This window comes from Mercenaria mercenaria, chromosome 16 (assembly GCF_021730395.1).
Source record: "Mercenaria mercenaria strain notata chromosome 16, MADL_Memer_1, whole genome shotgun sequence".
NCBI lineage: Eukaryota > Metazoa > Mollusca > Bivalvia > Venerida > Veneridae > Mercenaria > Mercenaria mercenaria.
In genome coordinates, this window is record NC_069376.1 from 13392887 (window position 1) to 13417183 (window position 24297).

A 24297-nucleotide genomic window follows, 5' to 3' on the forward strand; every position below is an offset into this window, starting at 1 on the left:
TTTGTTTTGGGTTTAACGCAGTTTTTCAACAGTATTTCAGTCATGTAACGGCGGGCAGTTAACCTAACCAGTGTTCCTGGATTCTGTACCAGTACAAACCTGTTCTCCGCAAGTAACTGCCAACTTCCCCACATGAATCAGAGGTGGAGGACTAATGATTTCAGACACAATGTCGTTTATCAAATAGTCACGGAGAACATATGCCCAGCCCGAGGATCGAACTCACGACCCCACGATCCGTAAACCAACGCGTTTACCTACTGAGCTAAGCGAGCGGGCTGGTTCTCAAGTTATTGATCGGAAATGGTTTTCCATGTTCAGGCCCCTGTGACCTTGACCTTTGATGGAGTGACCCCAAAAACAATAGGGGTCAACTACTCCATAAGTCCTGCCATCCTATGAAGTTTGAAGGTTCTTGGTCAAATGGTTCTCCAGTTCTCCAGATACTGATCGGAAATGAAGTGTGACGTACGGACAGGGCAAAAACAATATGTCTCCCCCAGAGGTGGGGGAGGGGGGGTGAGACAGAAAAAAAAATTTAAGTCCACACAAAAATACTTTCCAGGAAGTGATAGGTCGAAATACACCTCAGAACAGAATGTAACATGCATGTTGTACCACTGAAAAGTGGTCTCGATTTTTTCTATACAACTAGTAATGAAAAAGTTACAATATAAGCTATTTATAGTAACAACAAAGGGAAGTAATTCTAAAGAAGGGACTTGGGCATGAAACTCCATCTCATGATTGTGTACAATTGTGCCAAGTTACATCAAAATCCCTCCATGCATGAAGAAGAAATGCTCCGGACAAAGTCATTCTTGTATCTGACCTTTGGCCTCTAAGTGTGACCTTGACCTTAGACCTAGGAACCTGGTTCTTCCTCATGACACTCTGTCTCGTGGTGGTGAACATTTGTGCCAAGATATATCAAAATCCCTCCATGCATGAAGAAGATATGCTCCGGACAAAGTTTTCATTCTTGTATCCTTTGACCTCTAAGTGTGACCTTGACCTTAGACCTAGGGACCTGGTTCTTGCACATAACACTCCGTCTCATGATGGTGAACAATTGTGCCAAGCTACATCAAAACCCTTCCATGCATGAAGAAGATATGCTCCGGACAAAGCCATTCTTGAATTTGACCTTTAACCTCTAAGTGTGACCTTGACCTTAGACCTAGGAACCTGGTTCTTGCGCATGACACTCCCTCTCATAATGGTGAACAATTGTGCCAAGTTCCATCAAAATCCCTCCATGCATGAAGAAGATATGCTCTGGACAAAGTCTGTGGACGCTGCCCGCCCGACAGGGGCGTTCCCATAATACATCTTGTTTTTCAAACGGGCGTATAAAAAGTTAAAACATGCAGAAGTTACATCTTATAACAGAACAGAGATATGCGTGCATGTGTAACGATGAAATGTAAATGTTCAAGTTAGATATATGTGACGCACCATGACATTTTGGGTCCAAATTCGGCGTTACGTCATTTGAGAAAACATCGATTAAAGTTACGTCACAAAAAAATGGTGGACGTTACCACGTGTTAGCGGCAATTAATGCATTTCTTGTTTCCAATAATACTCTACCTTGCCACAAGAAAAAAATGAAGTGACATTTATAAACATTTCCATGTTTTGCAATTCCGTTTCTTTAAAAAATTTAAATGATTGATAATTTATCGCCCTTTGAATCGACACGCCATTTGTAAACATCGAAGGTCGCGGAGAAAATGAAACTACCAAAAAAAATTACTTGTTGATTTATTTCGATTGTATAAAGAATGACAGTTAGCGAATCTCAAGGTAAGTAAGTATTTAAGCGATATGTAGTGTTAAAAATATCATTTGAGTTCATATCGACAGTTTTGTCCGATATCTTTTCCAAAAATAGCCCGGATTTGACACTAATCAGCTAATGACAGATTCGAGGTAGACTTAGCGCAGTTCACATTTTATTTACAAGTGTCAGCATATTGTAGACTATATTTTATTTACTAAATCTGCCATAAATTCAACTTTTTTTAAATCGGTTTTGACTGTTATTCAGTAGAATCTGTATGCAAGACAATTACAAGAAGTATTCAGTAGAATCAGTATGCAAGACAATTACGTGAAGACCTTGTGACTCTGGTGCCAGACAAAATTACAACAGTCAGTCATAATGTTTAGTTACATATTAAAGTTAAAGCCCTGGTCATTTTATAAATATAGCCATGCCATGAAAGTGACTGATTAGGAATAGTTGAAACACATCTATTGTCAGCTTCAACCACTAATTTCTTACATGTAATTCAAATCAGTCCATACATAAAACTTCTACAAGGCATAAATATTGTTTTTACTTGGAAAGAGACAGTTTTTTCCAAAGCTTTTCATGTTAAATTTGCATACTGTTCACTTGGTCATTATTTCTGGATTCCTCACCATTTTGTACTGTTCTTAGCAAGTGACTAAAAACCACTTAGTAAAATAAATAAACTTTAGATACATTTTGTTTTGAAAGCCTTGCCAGGAATTCAAACCTATTACTCTTTTTATAGAAGTCTTTGTGCTAAATATGTACTGAGCTAACTGCCCAGGGCATTTTTATCTCACATTTCAGCCTTTTTCAGTATTTTTTTCATTTTACAGATCAAACACTGAGGATTGTTTGGCTTGATGCAATGACCTTAAACAGTGAAATGATTTTCCAGGAAGGTCTATACACAACAAGCTGGATTTTATGGGGGTTTGTAAATTTCTTCAAACATTTTTACAGTTACTATACTGCTATTCTAAGAAAGATAAAGACATTAAAGTAGCATAAACATAAATGATCTATTTCATTCATAACATTTTAAGAAAAATGATTTTGATTATAGACCCATTCAACAAATATGTGTAATATATTAAGAAGTGAATAAGTAATGACATACAATAAGTGAATATATCATGTATGTATTTTTTCATATTTTCAAAATTATTTTCACAGTATTTGTATTTATATTAAGTTTGATTGCATGAATTGTATGTCTAGTCTGTAGGAATCTTAGCTAGTTTATGTATTCTGGAAAAGCTACTTTTTCTGCATGAATACTGTAAGATTCTTGGATGAGTTTATACTTATCAAATCTGCTTTCATTCAGCTTTTAACAAAAAGACTCTCTTAAGCTTAAAAAGATGCTTAACAGTCTTATATTCTGTAACCTTATACTAATCTTATTAAAATGAAGTTCTAATGTTGATGAATTTTTGTTTTGCAGTGATGAAAGAACTATGAATATGTAAATGGGAATGAAACAGAAGGAATTAATATGTTCTACAGTTCATCCAGCTGAAATCATGCCTATGGAATAGAGTACATGTCACAAATACTGATATGAGCAAATAACTCCATATTGCACAAATAATGTCATGTTTACCTGCCCTCATGACCTGAAAAAAGTTAAAAATTCTAGTTCAGATTACAAAAAGTAAAACTTAGTCAACTGTGAGAAATATTGGGTAAAAGTAGTGTTCTGATGTCATGACAGCAGTGCAGTTGTATGAGAAGCACTATCCTAATACAGAATTTAACTTATAAATTTTCCAAAACTGCATGCATGAACTACTAAGACATGTCTGTTGAATGAATCCTAGTTGTTTCAAAATTACAACATGTGTGACATTAAAGCACAACCTTTGGAGGAAACATTTTTACAATCCAAACTGCCTTGCCAGTGTGAGTGTAGGAAGGATTTTTCCAGAAATGGCAGAAAACTACCAATATAGCAGAAAATATTTGTTACTGGCTGAATATAATATATCTCATTTCAAGAATTAATCATGTTAATCCATGGTTATAATTGTGTTAAAAGATATTTTTACATGACATGACCTTTGCAGAAATAGCTAATTGTTTTGCAAAACATTGTGAGTTGCCATGGTAACACAAATTTGACTTAAATTTAGATTTTTTTGATTATGTAAACAGCATGTGTATATATATTCTGCTAATCAGACTATGTTCTGCAAGAAAATATCTTTTATGTGTAACCATCAACAAAACATGTTATAACACAAATCTGCCATAAAATGGCAGAGCTGTAATGCAGGTAGGAATATCAGGAAAATATGTAGTTCTGGAAGACAAGTTATATTACATAAAATGATATTTGCCTTTTATAAATGATCATAATTGACCATTTGTGGTGTAAAACAAATGTATACTGAACAGATGCTAAATAAATGTTCTGATTCTTTCTGGAAAATTAACAAAAAAACTACTATTTTAAGAAAATAGTGCATTGTTGCCATGGTAACATTAATTTAACTTTTAAATTATTTTGGATATCATCATATGTAAACAACATCTTTCTTGTTTATATGTTATATATGTTAAGCTGTATTATGTTAGTGAATATATTTTCATATGTAATAATTGCATCAACAAAGCACTATGTTATTACACAAGCCTGCCTTAAAATGGCAATAGTTGTAACTTAGAGAGGTGTATCTGAAAGTTATGTATTTCTCAAACCATATTACATTAATTTTCACGGAATGATGTCTACTCTCTTACTTTTAAATAAGAAAACAGACAGCTTTTGATGTAAATATATGGAAAAACACTTCCAATATTCAATTTATTACAAAGAAATTGTCAAAAATGTTAGTATTTTTGTAAGAAAATACCACATTGTTGCCATGGTAATGTTAGTATTTTTGTAAGAAAATACCACATCGTTGCCATGGTAATGATTCACTGATCAGTATATCTAAGTCTTTTGAAATTTTAGCAAACTCACAGTTGATAATAACAGTCTAATAATTATATCTTCTTGTCTGATTTTCTTTCTTACTGTTTAATAGATAAGGTGTCTATAATAATAAGATTAATGTCCTAGTTTTTGGGATGTTGTCTAATTTGATATCAAATAAATTCTGTATCTTGTTCAAAAGAATGTCATAAAACAGTTGTCTGTAAACTGTTAGCACACTAGAAAAAGTTAATTGTGTATTTATTTCACATTCTATGTAATTTATTGCTAGATTCATCAAGAGACTGTTAAAAAAGAGGTTAAACAACAGTGTTGCTATAGAAACGATTTTTAGAACATAAATATTTTTATACTACATGAAAGAAAGAGACAAAAAGAAATACATTCCATTAATTGCATGTTGCTTTTGTTATTTTATCATGTATTTTATCTTGATATTATTTAAATATGGTGTCATTATTAAGATATACTGCCTCAGTTTTGATACAGTTAGACAAAAACATGGTGTCCGAAAAGTGGTTATATCTCCATGACAACGACTGATTTTCGTTGTCAAATTGAAGATTTTTACTCAGAACGGATCAGTCTGTCAGATTAGCCCAAAACCCCATTTTTGACCAAAATTGCATTTGGACCCAAAATCTCATGCTCTGTCACATATAATAAAATATCTGTTCAGTTCTCTCCTATCCGTGTACAACAGAAAGGAAGCATGTTTATTTGTTAGTTAATAAGTATCACGTGTCACCACCATACATAACGCAATCAACAGAATGCAATCACGTTGATTAGAGATAAACTCTGAATACACGTGCCAATTTGTGCAATCCAAACTCATATGACAATTTTCAATGTGTTAAACATGATTAGCCTTCAGAAGGACAATGACTGAGTTTGATCGATTCAAACATTCTTCAAATTAAAAACATTTTTACGAGCGGAAAATGCTTAACGTATTTAATTCTTTCACTTCATTTGTACATTCATTCAGAAATGTTCATGTTTGTTGGAATACTTTTTTTAGAGAAAATGAAAACACAAATGGACCGCATCAGGATAAAAGCATATCGCGTCGACTCGTTAGTTAAAAACATTTGAATTTGATCTTTCTGTAGTCGTCATTAAAACAAAGTATAACGGAAAATATATGACCAAATATTACCTTTTCGCAAGACGTGTCATATCATTGTTAATAACCAGTATTTGCCTCTCGTTCTACTTGTATAAATTTGCAAATGAAGAGGCTATAAAAGTGTTTCTAACAAGATGGCCATGAAGGCCCTGTATCGCTCACCTGACCTACTGACCTAAAGATCAGTAAGATTGACATTCTGACCAAGTTTCATTAAGATATGGTCATAAATGTGGCCTCTAAAGTGTTAACTAGCTATTCCTCTGATTTGACCCCGTGACCTAGTTTCTGACCTGACATGACCCAGATTTGAACTTGACCTAAAGATCATCAAGTTTAACATTCTGACTAAGTTTCATGACGATACATCATAAATGTGGCCTCTAGAGTGTTAACAAGCTTTTCCTTTGATATGACCTAGTGACCTAGTTTTTGACCCCATCTGACCCAGATTTAAACTTGACCTAAAGATCATCAAGATTAACATTCTGACCAAGTTTCATTAAGATATGGTCATAAATGTGGCCTCTACAGTGTTAACTAGCTTTTCCTTTGATTGACCTGGTGACCTAGTTTTTGACCCGACATGACCCAGATTCGAACTCGTCCTAAAGATCATCAAGTTTAACAATCTGACCAAGTTTCATTAAGATATGGTCATAAATGTGGCCTCTACAGTGTAAACTAGCTTTTCCTTTGATTGGACCTGGTGACCTAGTTTTTAATCCTACAGGACCCAGATTCAAACTGGACCTTAAGATCATCAATATTAACATTCTGACCATGTTTCATGAAGATATAGTCATAAATGCGGCCTCTACAGTGTTAACAAGCTTTTCCTTTGATTGGACCTGGTGACCTAGTTTTTGACCCCAGATAACCCAATATCGAACTCGTCAAAGATTTTATTAAGGGTAACATTCTGACCAAGTTTCATTAAGATTGGGCCAAAAATGTGACCTCTAGAGTGTTAACAAGCTTTTCCTTTGATTTGACCTGGTGACCTAGTTTTTGACCCCAGATGACCCAATGTCGAACTCTTTCAAGATTTTATTGAGGATAACATTCTGACCAAGTTTCATTAAGATTGGGCCAAAAATGTGACCTCTAGAGTGTTAACAAGCTTTTCCTTTGAATTGACCTGGTGACCTAGTTTTTGACCCAAGATGACCCGATATCGAACTCGTCCAAGATTTTATTGAGGGTAATATTCTGACCAAGTTTCATAAAGATTGGGCCAAAATTGTGACCTCTAGAGTGTTAACAAGCTTTTCCTTTGATTTGACCTGGTGACCTAGTTTTTGAACCCAGATGACCCAATATCGAACTCGTCCAAGATTTTACTGAGGGTAACATTCTGACCAAGTTTCATTAAGATTGGGCCAAAAATGTGACCTCCAGAGTGTTAACAGTCAAATTGTTGACGACGGACGGACGGACGACGGACGACGACGGACGCCGGACACAGGGCGATCACTAAAGCTCACCTTTGAGCACTTCGTGCTCAGGTGAGCTAAAAATTCATAATAGCTATTTTATGTTATATGTAAAAATCACAATACGGCTTATCTGCCAAACCCATGTCAGGAAGTGGCTAGAATTACGGGTCAGTATTCGCAGAGTACTCATTGCCACTTCATTTTCAGCTTGTATAAAAATCTGCAAAACTATATAGCTACCCCGCCTTCTCTGACGAGGAGCATAACAATTTATTTTAATATTGATAAAGATGACTTTAGACATACCTTGTGAAAAATATTGATTCTCCTACTAAGGTCATCGTGAACTTTCGACTGAAAGGCTTTATAGTTGATAATCACACTGACGATTCCATTGAAATTCGTCTCTGATGCATTTATCACATCCTTGTACCTGTCTGGTGGCATGAAGCATTTAGCAACCTCCCATGTATTGCTGCACCACTGGGTAGCATCAGTGTTTTTATATGATGGACCACAGAAACGATGAGCATTCTGTATTTCGTTTTTGAAATTGTGACATATCCTGTTAGGGCAGCCAGATGGGAGATATTGCGTTGCAGAATTTCTATGGAATTTGCATTTCCCACGTCCCACATTACAAATTCTATCCGTAGGACAAACAATAACATTTTCTGTACAACAACTAGAACATGTGGTACCAGCAGGAAGTCCTTTATCGTTGCAAATGTCGCTCAAACATTTCTGCTGGAACTGTACTATTTCATCATAAACAAAAGGCTCAATGCCTTCTTTAGTATATAGAACACCTAATCCAGCCTTAATCCAATTCTTGAATTTTGATCCCGATAGTTTTGAACTATACAATGGAGTAGCCATAGTTTTTTTACACAATTGATGAACCAATGTAATCAAATATGTTCATTCCATGATATCAGTTTTACACACTGAATTTTTTTTCATACCTAAAAAGCTAAGAAATCTTTCTTCGGAAAAGTCTATCTTTTGTGACTATCCTGCCTTGTTTGAAATTGCGGCCTGTAGGGACGACAGTTGGAATTCTTATAGAAATTTCCCTTAACCAATGTCGACTTTTGCCATTGTGGTCAGCTGTCTGCAAAAGTAAAACAAAAATATACTAATAATACTATTAGAAAACTTTGTGTGGTAAAAATAGCGAGTTATCATTGACGTTGTTCTGGCATGTAATAAGACATTTTGGGATACCCAGTGAGACTTGTTACTATTAAGTGATGTGTTTATTTGAATACATAATTTGCCTGCGAAATAATTGAAAAAAAAGCTAGTCGTCAGAAAGGTGGTAGTTATAATAACTATTATGGCGCAATATAGAAAAATGAAATACAGAACGTAGTGGTCTCTTTTGCTTTTGTCGGAGGTGAAGAAATGGGGGACCACCAATAATAGCTTCCCTTACACATCAATTTTTGAAATCTTTTTGCCAACTGAAAATCTATATAGATCAAATCACCATCTACACACACGTCTCCATTGTCCATGTGTTTCAACATTGTTTTATCAGAATAAGGTATAATAATTTCAAATAAAACTCTAGAAATCTAGAATTACTGTAATGTAAAGGGTGTGTAAAAAGTTTGTTCCTATTTTCACCATAGGCTTCATTTTCAAATGGGTAGGCAAGTCGCTAGAACGCATATCAGTTTGAGAAAATTGAATAAAAATATTATAATTTCCGGACAAACTGGATACTTGTCTATAAAACATATGTATTTGAAATAACTCAGTTTCGAAAAAGCAAATAATTTCACTGCCCTCATCCCCTGAATTATACAGTTTACATGTACTGGTCACTTAAATAAATTCATGATTCTGGGGCTTTAAGTATGTTCATCAGAAAATGAAAACGTTCAATCAATATTAGTTACGAAATTTAAAAGCTGACTAAGTCTTGTAAAATATTCAACAGCTTGATTTTATCCAAAATGGTATTATCCAAACCTGGCACACTTTCTAAATAGAAAGTCTAGCTTACTGCCTACATGCCAAATTGCATTAATGAAATTCTTGTATACCAAACAGGTTTTATAGTAACTAATTGCTATACATACAGCAAAATTCATTCGACATTATTCAGTTTACTATGGTAACAAAACGAATAGGAATGAATTTACTACACATCATTTAATTCCGCAGACCCTTCACCATTATTTAACCTTTTTCTACCACTTGGAAAAGTAAGAAACTACGTTCAATCGCTAGTTGATTTACGTTAAAATGAATCGTCATATCCGTTAGCTTGTTGGTTAGAGGCAGTTCGAGTTCACACTATTTAAGCTACAAATACTTTGTAAAAGGAATTTGGCTTCAATTTTTATCACACATAGTAAAATTAATACGAAAACACTACTTATTTAACAGTCCAATACCTGATACAAGTTGCTTTCCGTTTTGATTTTGATTTTTAGGATTTGATGTTGATCTTGATACTTGTCTTGCTAATTATACCTTTCTAAAATCAAGTAGTAGTTAGGTCAAGAATGCCTCATAACTATATTAAACAAGAGGGTCAGGATGACCTTGGATCGCTCACCTAAATAATTTGAGCTACATGTTTCAAGTAGCAAACTGATGATAAAACATTAAGAAAGTCAGTAGGTCACATTCATGGACAATGAAATTCAGTTTTACGATTTGTGTGCAAGTGTCATCAAAATTTCAAGGCTGTATCTTAAAACAAGAGGACCATGATGGTCCTGAATCGCTCACCTGTTCCCACATGACCCAGTTTTAAGTATGACGTTGTTTTTTCTATTATTTGACATAGTGACTTAGTTTTTGAGCTCATGTGACCCAGTTAAGAACTTGACCTAGATATCATCAAGATAAAAATTTTGACCAATTTTCATGAAGATCCATTGAAAAATATGGCCTCTAGAGAGGTCAAAAGATTTTTCTAATTTTAGACCTACTGACCTAGTTTTTGACCGCAGTTGACCCAGTTTCAAACTTGAACTAGATATCATCAAGATGAACATTCAGACCAACTTTCATAAAGATCCCCTGAAAAGTATGGCCTCTAGAGAGGTCACAAGGTTTTTTTATTATTTGACCTACTGACCTAGTTTTTGATGGCACGTGACCCAGTTTCAAAACTTGACCTAGATATCATCAAGGTGAACATTCTGACCAATTTTCATGAAGATCCATTCAATGGCCTCTAGAGAGGTCACAAGGTTTTCTCTATTTAAGACCTATTGACCTAGTTTTTGATCGCAGTTGACCCAGTTTCAAACTTGACTTATATATCATCAAGATAAACATTCAGACCAACTTTCATACAGATCCCATGAAAAATATTACCTCTAGAGAGGTCACAAGGTTTTTTCATCATTTGACCTACTGACCTACTTCTTAAGAACACGTGATCCACTTTCGAACTTGAACTAGATATCATCAAGATAAACATTCTGACCAATTTTTATGAAGATCCATTCACAAGTATGGCCTCTAGAGAGGTCACAAGGTTTTTCTATTTTTAGACCTTCTGACCTAGTTTTTAACGGCACGTGACCCAGTTTCGAACTTGACCTAGACATCATCAAGATGAACATTCACACTAATTTTCATATAGATCCCATGAAAAATATGGCCTTTAGAGAGGTCACAAGGTTTTTCTATTATTTGACCTACTGACCTAGTTTTTGATGGCACATGACCCAGTTTCGAGCTTGACCTAGATATCATCAAGGTGAACATTCTGACCAATTTTCATGAAGATCTTGTGAAATATATTTGGCCTCTAGAGAGGTCACAAGGTTTTTCTATTTTTAGACCTACTGACCTAGTTTTTGAAGGCACGTGACCCAGTTTCGAACCTGACCTAGATATCATCAAGATGAACATTCTGACCAACTTTCATAAAGATCCCTCAAAAATGTGACCTCTAGAGTGGTCACAAGCAAACGTTTACGGACGTACGGACGGACGACGGACGCTGCGCGATCACTAAAGGTCACCTTGTCACTATGTGACAGGTGTCCTAAAAAAAAAAAAGTAGGTCAGTAGGTCAAGGTCACAGTCAAGTGACATCATTATATCACTTGGGGTCATCAGGTAATTATAATTAAACAGTCTTGCAAATAGGATCAGATGATATTAAGTATTTTTCCTATATAATTCTTTTAATCCCAGGGGCATAATTTGAACAATTTTGGTAGAGGACTACTAGACAATGCATCATACCAAATATCAAAAGCCTAGGTCGTATGGTTTCAGACAAGAAAATTTTTAAAGCTTTTTCCTATACAAGTCTATATAAAACTTGGGACCCCCAGGGCAGGGCCTCTTTTCACCGAAGGGGTACAATTTGAAAAATTTTGGTTGAGGACCATAAGACAATGCTACAAACCAAATATCAAAGGACTAAGTGTTGTGGTTTCAGACAAAAAGATTTTTTTCCCTATATAAGTCTATGTAAAATTTGGGACCCCCAGGGCGGGGCCATATTTGACCCTTGGGGATAATTTAAACAATCTTGGTAGAGGACCACTAGATGATGCTACATACCAAACATCAAAGCCCTTGGCCATGTGATTTTGTACAAGAAGATTTTCAAAGTTTTCCCTATATAAGTCTATATAAACCATGTGACCCCCGGGGCGGGGTCATATTTGACCCTAGGGGGATAATTTGAATAATTTTGGTAGAGGACCACTAGATGATGCTACATACCAAATATCAAAGCCCTAGGTCATGTGGGTTTGTACAAGAAGATTTTCAAAGTTTTCCCTATAGAAGTCTATATAAACCATGTGACCCCTGGGGCCGGACCATATTTTGACCCTAGGGAAATAACTTGAACACTTTTGGTAGAGGACCACTAGATGATGCTACACACCAGATATCAAAGCCCTAGGTCCTTTGGTTTTGGACAATAAGATTTTTTAAGTTTTTCCTTTCGGTTGTCATGGCAACCAGAGTTCTGCATGGAATTCAATTCTTTGAATAATTGTAAAAGGGGGCCACCCAAGGATCATTCCTGTGAAGTTTGGTGTAATTCTGCCCTGTGGTTTTCAAGAAGATTATTTAGAAATTGTTGACGATCAACGCACGACTGACGACGGACATCAAGCAGTCACAATAGCTCACATTGTCACTTCGTGACAGGTGAGCTAAAAAGGACATACACGATGAACGGCCTATCGCCTCTCTTTGCGGAATTCAGAGTACGGTGTGCAATGCACTTTAATGTTATATGCGGAAGGTTGCTGGGCAAGTCTAAACTGGCCCGACCCGGGGAGCTGTGGGAATTGCTCCAATGGTATCGTTGGACTCGGTGAGTGATTGAGTTTTAAGGACTGCCTTGACCTTGACACCTCTGAAAAAAATGCTCTTTGAGATTATTATCGGACGACCTATGACCTTTACCCGTAGCAAATCGAGTTTAATCTGACTTGGCCTGTTTTCGCTATATACTGGCTTGTCCTTTGCAACAAGGTATTAAAATCGGACATAAGTTAATGAAGATATGTCGCATCTGGGAAGGCCCACCCCTTTATCAAATATATGAAGAAGTATGCATATTTCGCGAAAATGTTAAGACAGTTCCCCGACGAAACCGGCGGCGGTGAAAACATACATATTATATAATTATCTTTTTAGACAATGTATAGATTTAACTTGGAAAAGTTATTTCATTAAAATAATATTCTCATATTTGGAACATTCTATAATTATTTGAAGTTATTACTACAGAACTTTAGGTATGGTGCTTACGGTGCCATATGACAATTACGGTTGGATATCGTAAAGGACGTAGCGGTCAGTACCTATACCGGTACCAACGAAACGATACGGTATTTTAACGATACTGATACCGATACCAAGCTTTGAAGTACATCACATAAGCAATGACTTAGTTAGTATTAAATACACCCATTTAAATAGTTATACAGGAAAATTTGCTGTGATATATAAAAATCTTAAGACTGTTAATTGGATGTTGTCTTAGAACTATTAAAGAGAGAGGAAACAAAAGATAAACATATCTTACAAACTAGAATTTTCCAAGATAAAAAAAAATACTAGAGTAGCTACGTTGCTCCCTGTGCAATTTAAATCTAGGACTCACTGTGACTGTGGTTATGCTTGCTCAGCACTGACGAGAGCTGTTAAATTCAACACATTTTAACTTTAAAATTAACCCAGTCAGACTCACTGTCACTTACGATAAATCTTCAACCAGGTTAACTAGTAATGTATTTAAAGTGCAACATTTTTTCTACACAATTTTCATTGAAAAATGACACTCAAAACGCTTGAAAGAACCAACAGTAACATATTTCTATTAGTTCGCGAAAACCGATGACTTGTATACGTAGGTTACAGCTTAGTTTCGTAACATTTTATTTAAATCATTTTTTTTTCCCATTTGTTTTGATAGAATATGACAAAAAGCAAAACAGTTTTGCGATTAAATATGATTTACGTAGTTTAAAACGACGGGAAAAAAAGTTTTTATAAGAATATTTACCATACAAAATTATTCGCAAGGCCAGCTCTCCATGTTAATACAGGGAGATTACTCGGAGCGGTGTCAGTTAACAATGTCGATCGCGTTATTACTGCACGTGTTTCAAATACTATTTGCTTATTTTCTGCTTTCTTTTGCCACAAATTTGGTAATTATTTTGTTTGTTTACTTTTAAGGAAATATCGAAATCGGAACCAGTTCTTTACGAAACGGTATATACCGGTACTTTTCGAAGTGATTATTCGGTACTGTACCGATGGTATCAAACCCTAACGATTACTTCAATAATTTTAAAGGTTGAATCCCATTTTCTTTCTGTGTATACGTGTATAAATCACACAGGGACATTTTGCAAATTCATGAATCGCGGTATAATAAACAAATAATATTCAATTCTTCATGTTATATTTTTAGGCTAGCTTGCTACATGAATGAACTACAGAGTGCATGTCTCCCACAACTGCCTAATCGTCTGAATAGTTATGTATCTGAGTCAACGATGCACCAATACATGTATTACTGGCATATATGTACAGAGTCATTTTCGGTAATTCAAGGGCTGTAATTCTGAAATGCTTTGGCCGATTTGGCTAGTTATAAAACTTGACCGAGGACATAAATTGGTAAAAACATTTTGTTCAAGTTTGGTGAAGATCGGTTGAGAATGCGGACAAGTGTGTACAAAGCGATTTTCCGTACTTCAATGGCCATTATTCTAAAGTACCTGAGCTGATTCGGCTAGTTATCGAAATTGGCCGAGGTCTTATCGGCAAACACATTTTGTTCAGGTTTGGTGAAGATCTGATGAGAACGTTTGAAGTTAGAGCGCGGACAAGAAAAAAGACCATTTTGCGGTTATTCAAGGGCCATTATTCTGAAGTGTCTAAGCCACTTTGGCTCGTTATTGAACTTGGCCGGGGACTGTTTGGTATACACATTTTATTAAAGTTTGGTGAAGATCGGATGGCAGCTGTTTAACTTAAGAGTGCAGACAAGATTTGTGACAGACAGTCTGACAGACAGACAGACACACACGGATGGGAGACAAAATAATCAAATGTCCTCGAATTTCTACTCGGAGTATATTCAGTCACGACCCCACGTTGGGTGCCAAATGTCACAGGGTTAGAAAAATGTACCACCAGACCGGGACTAGAATCCGGAGCATCGAAATACCGTTCCGAAGCTCTACAAACTGAGCTACCCGGCCGCTTACATACTTTCTCCCCGTTTGAATATTCCAGTCATATACCTTGACATTATAGTTAAACAACGATTGACATACATTGCTATACATGTATATCATACATTGGACCACAAGAAAAACAACTGGAATCAAGGCCGGAACTTCATAGGGAAGTTTATTCAAATAATATACGGTGTACATGTATATCTGCGATGTAAGTCTAAATAATGAAACCTCGGGTATTCTGATATTTCACGTTGCCTACCTAAAGGTCTCAACCAGAAACAATCAAATCTGAAAATGTGACCGAGCGAAATTCCAATTTATCTGTAGTCAAGCATTTTTTTTTTGTCCTATTAAACTGGTAAACAAAAACAAAAAAGTAAGAACAGGGCATATTTATAAAGAATTTACAGACGCGACGTCATAAGTTGGAGCTAAGTCATTTTTGGCTATATTTTCTATTAAAGAAGTTTCACTATCGCTATTTCTGATGTGATATATTTATTATGTAATATATCTTCTGAAAATAGAAACCAAGCCCTATTTCATTTTGTAGCTTTTAGTTAATCTAAATAAGCTATTTAATAGTATTAGCGATTTTTGCGGGCCTAAAACGACCTTACACAAAGAAATTATGTTGTAGAGATGTAATGGGAAATTTCATCAAATTTTCATGCATCAACGATAAAATAGACAGATGAAACTTAACAAAAACATGTCTGACGCTCATGAAACTTCCGTGAAATAATTATCTGCCGTAAGCTACTGACGTCATACACGTTAAACAAAATAACATAATCAGAAACGCGTCAGACACACTTAAAAGTTCAGGCACGGATGTGAAGATCAAGATTCAGTAGAAATAGGACTTGTGGATTTAAGAAAAAATTTTAATTCTTACTTAACTCGATTTTTATAAACAAAAAATCTACAATATTTTACACAGGAAATATTATTTTGGTGCTTATTCGGAATATGTATATCTGACATTTTATTTCAATGTCAGAAATATACATATAAATTTTTCATGTCTTAAGTACAAATGTCCCATGCTACTTGTTAAGAGTATAACTGAAACAAACTTAAAGTTCCAACATGGTTTAATTTAAAGGTAACAAAGTTGCGTTGTTTTTGTAAACAGAATTAAAATATTATTTTTTCCTGCTATTGAAAGCTGTATGTTTTCAAAAAATCATTCAATGTATTACAAAGTTATTATGTTTTTTCCGTATCCAAGTAAAATGTCCCATAGCGTACGTTTGTTTATGCTGATGTTACGATAGTTTCATACGGGCTGTTGACACACCGACTCTTTTATTTTGCGAAAGGACAGACTTCTGTCGAAATCAGTTTACGTTAATAGGCACTCACAGAAATACAAGTTATAAAATACATTCCAGATACATGTTAATGAATATATTAAGTTCATGAAATGCCAGAATTCCAAGAAGACCAGATCCTACGTGTTAGGAAATGACGAAACAGACGTCTGGCGAGCTAACAGGTAGTCCAGAACAAAATTTAATGTTATCAAGGGCAAATACTATATATGAGAACTCTTTAATACTACCGCTAAAATACAAATTAATCGAAGAACATTTTGGGCTTGTGCCTTTGTCGTCCATAGTCTTTATACACTGTAATTGAAACTTCTTCAAGAACGCATGTATTGTTAAATATTTCCGAAGATGACAATCATAAAATTTTGAAAAAACTTGGGAAACTTGATTTTTTTGACATGTTCAGAATTATAATGATCCTGTCATTTGATCATCCAAAATACTGGTTACGTGTATGTGTTGTTTTAAAAATATTTGTACTCTTGACATACATACCTGATGTGCATTATGATATGTACTTAGGAACATTTATAAACTTATAAGCTCGGAAAATATTTTGGTGTAAACATAATTATGAAAAATTAGAAATGAAACAAGAAAGATTTATGTTTTCTTGTTGTTTTTATAACTAGAAATGTGTCCATGGGACACAGATGCCCCCACTACATGACATTAGTCAGGGGCCATAACTCCTACATGACTGGATGAATCCGGACGCGAAACCCCAGGTGCACAACTATACACATGCTGACCAACATGCCTGTAAAGTTTTGGTGACTCTAGGTCATATACTTTTGGAGCTAGGCACGACACAACATTAAAATGACCAATTTTTACAAAGTCAGGGGCCATAACTTCTACATGACTGAATGAATCCGGACGCGAAACCCCAGGTGCACAACTACACATGCTGACCAACATTCCTGTAAAGTTTTGTGACTCTACGTCAAATACTTTCAGAGGTACGTTCGACACAACATTTTCGGACGGACGGACAGACGGACGGACGGACAAGAGCAAATCTATATGCCCCCCCCCCACCCCAAAGTGGGGGCATAAAAAACAAGAGCGCCACCAAGCGGGGCAAAATACGCCCAAAGGGTTACATCACAGGATGGGAGCAAAATTTAAAGAACATGACTATTGAAGCCCAAAGGACAGGAACAACAAAAAGATGAAATTCCAAAAAAAAATTTCTAAGTCCACAAAAAAATTCTTACCAGGTAAAGTTATGTCAAAATACATCTAACAATTGGATGTACCATCCATGTTGTACCACAGAAAAGTGGTCTTGGTTTTTCCCTAAAGCCAAAAATAAAAAAGTTTCAAAATAAGCTATATATAGTAACAAAAAAGGGAAGTTATTAAAAATAATTTATTGTAGAACGAAAGGGATCTGCCAAATGAAAACAAGAGCAATGCAGTGCATAGCAATATATACAAAGCAAAGTAATATATGACCTTTGACCCCTAAGTGTGACCTTGACCTTGAAGTAAGTCATCCAAAACAAGCACTCTGCACATCGTTTCAGTGTGGTGAGCATTTGAGTAAAGTTTCTTTGAAATCCTTCGAGCAGTTCAAGAGTTACAGAGCGGACACGAAACACACTCATATAACCTCTGACCCCTAAGTGTGACCTTGAACTTGAAATGAGACATCCAAAACATGTGCTCTGCATGTCGTCTCAGTGTGGTCAACATTTGTGCCAATTTTCTTTGAAATCCTTCAAGCAGTTCAAGAGTTACAGAGCGGACACGAAACACACTCATATGACCTTTGACACCTAAGTGTGACCTTGACCTTGAAATGAGACATCCAAAACATGCGCTCTGCACATCGTCTCAGTGTGGTGAACATTTGTGTAAAGTTTCTTTGAAATCCTTCAAGGGGTTGAAGAGTTACAGAGTGGACACGAAATTGCTAACGTAGGGACGGACAGACAGACACCGGGACCATAACATAATACGTTCCTTCGAGCGTATAAAAAAAAAACATTCATGGAAAACAGAATAATAGAACGTAACAGTATGATTTTTAGGCTGGCGATATTCGACAGACTATTATAACCATATATTTGTATCGAGTTTCTGTCAAGTTCAACAGGTGCTGAGACTGACAACACAAAATATAATTTCATGCGCAATTCAAATAGTCCGCCACATTAATCAGTTTTGCCATAGAGATTGTTAAACTTACCTGTTTCAATAGATCTACTTGCGCAAACATGTTCTAATAATGTTTTATTTTTCTAACAGTAAATACTTGAAAGAATTAACATTAGAAAATATTACATAATGATGGTTTAAATTAATTCGCCTCCATGAATGAAATGTCCGTATGAATGGAACTAACTCAACGTTGACCGCTTTGTTTATTATGACCTTGGTCTATAAGGAGCTAAGTATTAAACAAATGCTGGTTCCGAGAAACAATCATCGATAGGAATTATACTGCGCATTTTCGACGACCTGACATTACGTGGAAAATAAGAAATATGAAATATCAAATTCAATTAAAATGAACTTATACTGATATGAGTTGTGTCAGGTCTTATATTTAGGGCTTAAGTTTTAAGAAACTATTTTTTCAGATCATTTGCTATAGGTACTAAGGGACATAATCGCTGCGTGATTGCCACAGTAACGTGATAAGAAAGAAATGGCCACATATATACCTGTTTTAGGCTATTTTTAGACTAAATTTGTTTTAAACATTCTGACGAATACTGAAAGATATAATGTAAAAAGCGCTTAGTCACTAATTTGCTTTAAGGGTGGGGGTAGCCTGGCGCCCTGGCTGCATGGTTATTTTTATATAAATACTGGAAACATTTTATAAGAAAATTTTATGCCTTTAAAATAGCACAATTTTATCTGATGGCTGAACCTATGTTCGGAGCCAGGGGCAATAAAAAATCTCAATGTAGAAACATCCTTCTGGAGTTACGTCCCTCTTAATGAAGAAAATTGATATATGTAAATAAGAACAAACATAGGGACGGGAGCCAGTCTAGGGTGGGGGGTGTAGATGTAAACACACGTTTACAACTTTTTTCAGGTTATATTACGACAGTGGACCCGTATTGGTAATGTTTAACAATTGTACTAACTTGATACAGTTCTGAAGTTAACATATTTCGCACTGTGATTCATCTTTAAGTGACTTTTACCGTGTCGTTGTTGTTTATTTGTTTGTTTGTTTTTTATTTGTTAATTTTGTCTAAGTTATGTCTTTTTTTCCTCCAGCTGAAACAGAGACAAATTTCAAAGTGATAGCCATTGTGCAAAACGATCACAGAGAATTCATTTTACCAAATATTTTTCTAAATGAAACCTCAAAATGTTGCGTAACAATTATAAAACACAAAATAAAATTGGCGGTAACAATTTTTCTGGGGAGCCTCGAGTAAAAGGATTTAATCGGAAAGAAATTAAGCTCCAACTTTTGAAAATTATGACCTTGCTCTATGCATTCATAAAGAACCATAGGGCAGAAGTAAAACCTACCTATATACATTTATTCAAAACTTTGTAAAAATAAATGCAAAATCAAGAACTTTTATAAATGTAATTAAGTATTTTTCAAAGATGTCTAAACATTCACCCTTCAGGTCAAATTTATTTGAAAAAAGCAAGAAATGACTAAGAAATGGCTAATCAAATAAAACATTTCCGCTTTTGTACGACAGATCAATGATATGTCTTTAAAAAAACAACAACAGTTTATCTTACTCGAAAAAACAAAGTTTGGTCCTAGTAGGGTTTGAACCTACGCCCTCCTGAAAAATTAGTTAAAGTAATCTCATGGTAGAAGCTAGATGGCTATACAAAGAATCGGCTCAAACGTAGCAGCTTCGTACATGAGGCAAAGAAACTCAACTGAGAGTTCAAAACTGAGCTGAGCATTCCAACGACTCTCTTAGGTAGTGAAGACATCATAAACCATTAACTATAGCTCATAATTAGATTTTCTTCCGATAGATGTTAGATCTAGAGGTACCATTTTCCCCTGCTTTTCTTAAGGAATCAAGGAATATTCAACATTATGACTTTCGGAAAGTTACATACCGAATGCTTTTTATTCCTACATGAATGCCGTTTAAACCTTAGGGCTTTTGTAACTTACGTGACATTTAATATGTTGCCTAAAATCATTTAAGACGATGAAATAGTGCTACACAATGATTAAGAAAAAGTGCAGTCTGTAGTTTATTAACAACCTTATACATGTATAACAATGAACTGAATGTGCTTTAAAACAATATATCTTTCACGTACCCGTTAACATCTTAATTAGTGTAATTTACGTAACAGTGATTTTATTCCAACATTATAGATATTTTACTTGTACTAATAACCCAATGACCAAGATGTTTATGATTCTTCTATATAATTGAAAGTACAGACTGAATTGTGTTTCTTATAAATATTTTTCTGCAGTGGTAGGAACTTTTCCATGATGTAATCTCCGTATAAGTTTTATGTTACCAAAATGTACAAAACTGAAATTTCTGAAGCGAAGAAAATGCCCTGCACAGATCGTGAAAAGATTATAACATTTTATAATAACTATACATAATTTGTGTTGTTGAATTAGATATTGACTAGAATGCAGTGAATCATCATCTCATTTCAATAGTTGTGCGAATTTTACATGACAATAATATGTGTTACCAAAATCAGTACAAATCAATTATAAATGTTCAAGAACATAATTATGTATGTATACTGAAATACAATTCAGAAATGGGCCTTTAACAAGTAGAAAACAAATAGATACTCATTGGAACACCATGGCTTTATAGGGACAGAATCATTCTTAGTTTAAATGTTAGAAATCTCCTGACACTTACTTATTAACAGATGACACATATATTCAACCTTAATTATTTGACCTTCAACCGATGTTTATGTAAACAAGTAAAGGAACTTACTGACAATTCAAGCCTTGAAAATCTGTTGAAAGTCAGTGTTCAAAGAGTACTTTCAAAAGTACCAACACTTCAAAAGTGTCAGAGAGAGACATCGCGGAAAAGGGCACACTTCTGTATATACTTTATTGATATTATTCATGATATACTGGCATTAATACAGGCCACAAATGTCAACGACCTAGATGTGCAAATGGGAGTCTGGCACAAGTTGTGCCCACTATTATTTGCGTCCAGTCATATGAACGATGCAATGTATCTACCTGCTTATCCGTTAGTTTATACTAATTTGTTTTAGCTCGATTGTGATGAAAGCTCCAAGCCTATTGGTATCACTCTCGAGTCCGCTTCCTGGAAAACCAGACCTGGTGTCATTAGAAAAGACATGGTTGTGACCCCAGTGGGGCTCTCGAACCTACGATTCCTGGACTGAGCCGACACCTTATCCACTAGACCACCGATCCCCTATCTGCTCCTAATGACGAGTCTTGAAGTAACCCATCCTTGTGCAGAAAAGCTTTTGAGGGTTCGTGGCTTCAGTTTGTCTAGATCAGCCGCAACAGCATCACAGAATGTGTAAATTACTATAGAACAGACTAACAACCTTCATGCCAAGAAAAAGGGGAAGCATCATAAGCTTCAGCAGACAATATTCTTCATACTACATGTGTTGTTTGACACAGCATATGCGAGCTAAATATGTTGAAGCTACACAACAGAAAACAGACATGACTTCAGAAGACAAATCCACACACAAAGAAGTGGAACCTGCGCAGATCAAAGCCGATTATGCGGATGTAAAAAAGTGATGACAGATGCATGTATCCATTCAAAGCAGAAATTGGCAATAGCGGCCATTACTTTAAAAAATCAAAGAAAGTGACCAGCTCGCAGAATAGAATGGCTCAGATAAGGGCTGAAAGAAATGTGTTTGGACTATTCGTCATATTAGTTGTTGAACACGCATGATGTAGTCATAGAATTTCCTGTGTCATTTGCAACATCCTACGGAATGCCAACAAAGACCGACAAAGCCAAATTATTATACTACGTTGAAGGAAGTATCGAGTTGCAACAAGCCATTCTATGGTGACATATTTCTGCATACGAGAATCAGAAAGTTTTCATGAACATTTTATGAACTTTCCCGAAAAAAAACAACAATACTTTTCGCGATAATTGAATAAACTTTCGTGAAAGTAGGAGAAAGTTTTCGCAAAAATATTATCTTGTTTACGACACAATGTGTCAAAATAGTGAACTGAACTGCATAAAGATAACCCAATAGTCCCCTCTACGGAATAGATCGTGTTATATCAACCTCAATCCCCAACCACCACCCCTAAGAATGTCTAAAACTTATAGATATTTTATTATAACATTCATATGGGTTACAAAATTAACGTATTTTTTAACTCCCTTTATTATTTCTGTTAATTCGGTATCTGTTATCGTATACAGTAGTTCGCACTATCGTGAATTTTTTTCACTTAGAATAAGAGATTCTTTTCGTGAATTTTTTAAATTTTCACGTAAACTGTTCGCAAAAACTATCTGCTTAAGTGAATGCAGAAATATGCCACCATACCATTCTATTGAAAACGTATCTTACATCATTGATGGCGATGCTTTGATAGTAGATTTCATTGCAGATACATTCTTTTCCAAAATAATTTAGTCTGTTGAAAGAAAACGACGTGGAACTGCACCAACACTTCTGTTTTCTGGTCAAAAATACCAAAACATCCACAGAATTGGAAATATTTCAAAAGTAATGATAACAACAAAACTCAGTTATGTTTAGACCGCTAAATGTTGGGACGTCAACATGTGTGCTCCGACGACGTTTTGGAGACGGAGAGTCATTTATATTTGCAGTATAATGGTCGCCCAAAATATTGGAACATCAACAAGGTTAGATACGAAATGCTTGTCAACAAGAATGGCAACCAAGACGGCGTCCTTAATAGTTCTGATGGCATACACATGACCCTGATGCCACCATACCAGTGCAGTCAACTATCAGTTACTTATTCATTTATTTTTATTAATCTACAAAATTTTTAATATACATATCTGCGTAGCTATTGTAACAAGAGGACCATGATGGTCCTGAATCGCTCACCTCTTCCCACATGACCCAGTTTTGAGTATGAGGTCGTTTTTTCTATTATTTGACATAGTGACCTAGTTTTTGAGCTCATGTGACCCAGTTTTGAACTTGACCTAGATATTATCAAGATAAAAATTCTGACCAATTTTCATGAAGATCCATTGAAAAATATGGTCTCTTGAGAGGTCACAAGGTTTTTCTATTATTTGACCTATTGACCTAGTTTTCGAAGGTACGTGACCCTGTTTTGAACTTTACCTAGATATCATCAAGGTGAACATTCTCACTAATTTTCATGAAGATCTCATGAAAATTATGGCCTCTAAAGAGGTCACAAAGTTTTTTTATTATTTGACCTACTGACTTAGTTTTTTATGGCACGTGACCCAGTTTCAAACTTGACCTAGATATCATCAAGGTGAACATTCTGACAAATTTTTATGGAGATCCATTCACAAGTATGGCCTCTAGAGAGGTCACAAGGTTTTTCTATTTTTAGACCTACTGACCTAGTTTTCGACCGCACATGACCCTGTTTCGAACTTGACCTAGATATCATCAAGATGAACATTCAGACCAATTTTCATACAGATCCCATCAAAATATGGCCTTTAGAGAGGTCACAAGGTTTTTCTATTATTTGACCTACTGACCTAGTTTTTGATGGCACGTGACCCACTTTCGAACTGGACCTAGATATCATCAAGATGAACATTCAGACCAGCTTTCATACAGATCCCATGAAAAATATGGCCTCTAGAGAGGTCACAAGGTTTTTCTATTATTTGACCTTCTGACCTAGTTTTTGAAGGCACGTGACCCACTTTCAAACTTGACCTAGATATCATCAAGGTAAACATTCTGACCAATTTTCATGAAGATCTCATGAAATAT

General features: G+C 35.4%; 1 protein-coding gene and 1 long non-coding RNA gene across 5 annotated transcripts in view; one reads left to right on the forward strand and one right to left on the reverse strand.

The window, feature by feature from the left end:
- Positions 1-24297, reverse strand: part of LOC123540074 (uncharacterized) — a 180335-nt gene that overhangs the window by 122849 nt on the left and 33189 nt on the right. For all 3 annotated transcript variants that reach the window (XM_053526120.1, XM_053526119.1, XM_053526121.1), the window contains exon 2: positions 7623-8430. In XM_053526120.1, the coding sequence (XP_053382095.1) occupies positions 7623-8195 (573 nt within the window). In that variant the 5' untranslated portion in view covers positions 8196-8430. The remainder of the gene's footprint in view (positions 1-7622; positions 8431-24297) is intronic.
- Positions 1628-5143, forward strand: LOC128549478 (uncharacterized). 2 transcript variants are annotated; one of them, XR_008367748.1, is made up of 3 exons: positions 1628-1809; positions 2638-2734; positions 3249-5143. It is a non-coding gene; the product is annotated as an uncharacterized LOC128549478 (long non-coding RNA). The 2 variants fall into 2 exon arrangements; XR_008367747.1 differs by lacking the exon at positions 1628-1809 and having other exon boundaries at positions 2151-2734.